Source organism: Olea europaea, unplaced genomic scaffold (genome assembly GCF_002742605.1).
Source record: "Olea europaea var. sylvestris unplaced genomic scaffold, O_europaea_v1 scaffold3421, whole genome shotgun sequence".
NCBI classification, from domain to species: domain Eukaryota; kingdom Viridiplantae; phylum Streptophyta; class Magnoliopsida; order Lamiales; family Oleaceae; genus Olea; species Olea europaea.
In genome coordinates, this window is record NW_019253250.1 from 52,454 (window position 1) to 54,249 (window position 1,796).

The following is a 1,796-nucleotide window of genomic DNA, read 5'->3' on the forward strand; positions in this document are numbered from 1 at the left end:
ATATCAGTAGCTAGAGGTCATCAGAGCAAATTGTCACATTTCGGCCCATGCTCAAACCTGAATCTGAACCACAATGCCAGAAGGTGGGGAGGATAGGGATTTTGATAACCATGAAAGCATAGATTGCTTCTTCTGGAATGAAGTGGGGTTTGGACTGATTTTATTTTCTCTTTTCTCCAGATATGATGGACTCTTCTTCCAGCAGTGCAAGCACACGCAAGAATCCTGTTCTGTATGATCACCTTCCTTATCCATTGGGAAATGATGACTATTTGCGGATTTGTAAAATACCTAAAAGAAAGGTTTGTAAATAAGAATTTGTGCACTTCTTCTGGCTTCCTCTTGTTGATGTTAAGCTCTCTACTTCATCTCAACAGGGTGCAAGTTTTAGAGACCTTCCAGGCATTGTCATTGGATCCGACAACTCTGTTCGACGAGCAGAGGAGCAAAGTTTGATGCCATCTGGAAAGCCATGGGTAGTGCATATATGTCCAGTTTATATTTAGCTGGAAACTAATCCCACATCATTGTTTAATTAAATATCTTGCAAGTAAAAATCTTTCTTCTCATGCACTTCAATCTGTTGAATTGCCAATATTAACTTCCTGAATCAGCTGCATGAAATGTTATGTTAATCCTGTAGCAGATAATTATTCCTGATATATGCACTCTACAAAGTAGCTACACTAGCCAGATTGATCAAATTCACCGTCTTGTGTGAGTTTTTTGAGAGAGATTATATCTTGCAGAATTTTGAGTATACTTTAAAGATGATTTCATCAAGCTAGGGTGTACAAATTTCTTCTCAAGATATCTAAGATCACAAATCAGAAATTGATCGTCATTTTCTTCTAATTCAGTTTATGGATTACTTTGTTTTATTTATTTGAAATGTAAGACCTTCATAGCATTATTATTTTATTTATATTTCCTTAAAACCTTTCTAAAATCTGTAGCTGAATTTGACCTGCATTGAATAATTTTTAATGATGACATTATGCCCTGGGTATGATGCTTTTAAATTGCATTCACACATTGTTCTTGTCATGATCAGGTACCTGATTATGCTATTAGTTTTCGTGATGGAAGGTCTACAAAGTGAGCACATGTCATGTGGAAGGAGTATTGCAGTTCCCCTTTTTTCTTTGTTTCTTAGCTTTTTTCAAGTTTCTTTTCTTTCTATGCATAAATGCAGACCATTCAGACGGTTGTGGTGGGATGAGACTGTGGCAACTGTCTTCTGTTTTCCTGATCATCACACACGGGTAATTTTCTCCCACTTATTTTTGCAATATCCTTTCTTGGGATACTGGGTGTTCATTCCTTGATTAAAATATTTTGCTTCTGTCCAGCCAATTTTGCACCCTGAGCAAGATAGAGTCCTCACTCTACGGGAATGTGCAAGGCTGCAAGGCTTTCCTGATTATTATAAGTTTTGTGGAAAACTGAAGGAAAGGTATTACTCATCTCGAGTCAGTTATATATATCTTGGAGCATGTTTAACTAAGCTTAAATTTATTCATAAGTAAATTTAAGTAAAAGTAAGTGAGGAAATTTTGAAATAAATAAATTTATATTGATCAAAGGTGCAAACAAGGTACTTATTTTAACAGCAAGGTAAGAGTTATTTTCAAAATTAGATTATTTTTATTTATTTATTTGGGCTTAAATTAGGAAAAAGTAATATATTCAAACATGCTTGGCCAAATAAAGTTACTTAAAAGTGTTTTAAGACGTGTGAATGGGAAGGTAGATAATCCTTATGTGGATAATACACCATAAGCCATTCACTTGTC

At 35.0% G+C, this 1,796-nt stretch overlaps 1 protein-coding gene across 1 annotated transcript in view; it reads left to right on the plus strand.

Annotated features, from left to right (window-relative positions):
- Positions 1-1,456, plus strand: part of LOC111386103 (DNA (cytosine-5)-methyltransferase CMT2-like) — a gene marked incomplete at its 3' end in the record, with an annotated part of 29,663 nt that extends 28,207 nt beyond the window's left edge. Inside the window, exons 12-16 of the mRNA XM_023010534.1 lie at positions 162-302; positions 378-476; positions 1,055-1,098; positions 1,196-1,265; positions 1,353-1,456. Of these exons, the coding sequence (XP_022866302.1) occupies positions 162-302; positions 378-476; positions 1,055-1,098; positions 1,196-1,265; positions 1,353-1,456 (458 nt within the window). The remainder of the gene's footprint in view (positions 1-161; positions 303-377; positions 477-1,054; positions 1,099-1,195; positions 1,266-1,352) is intronic.
- Between the last annotated feature and the right edge of the window lie 340 nt (positions 1,457-1,796).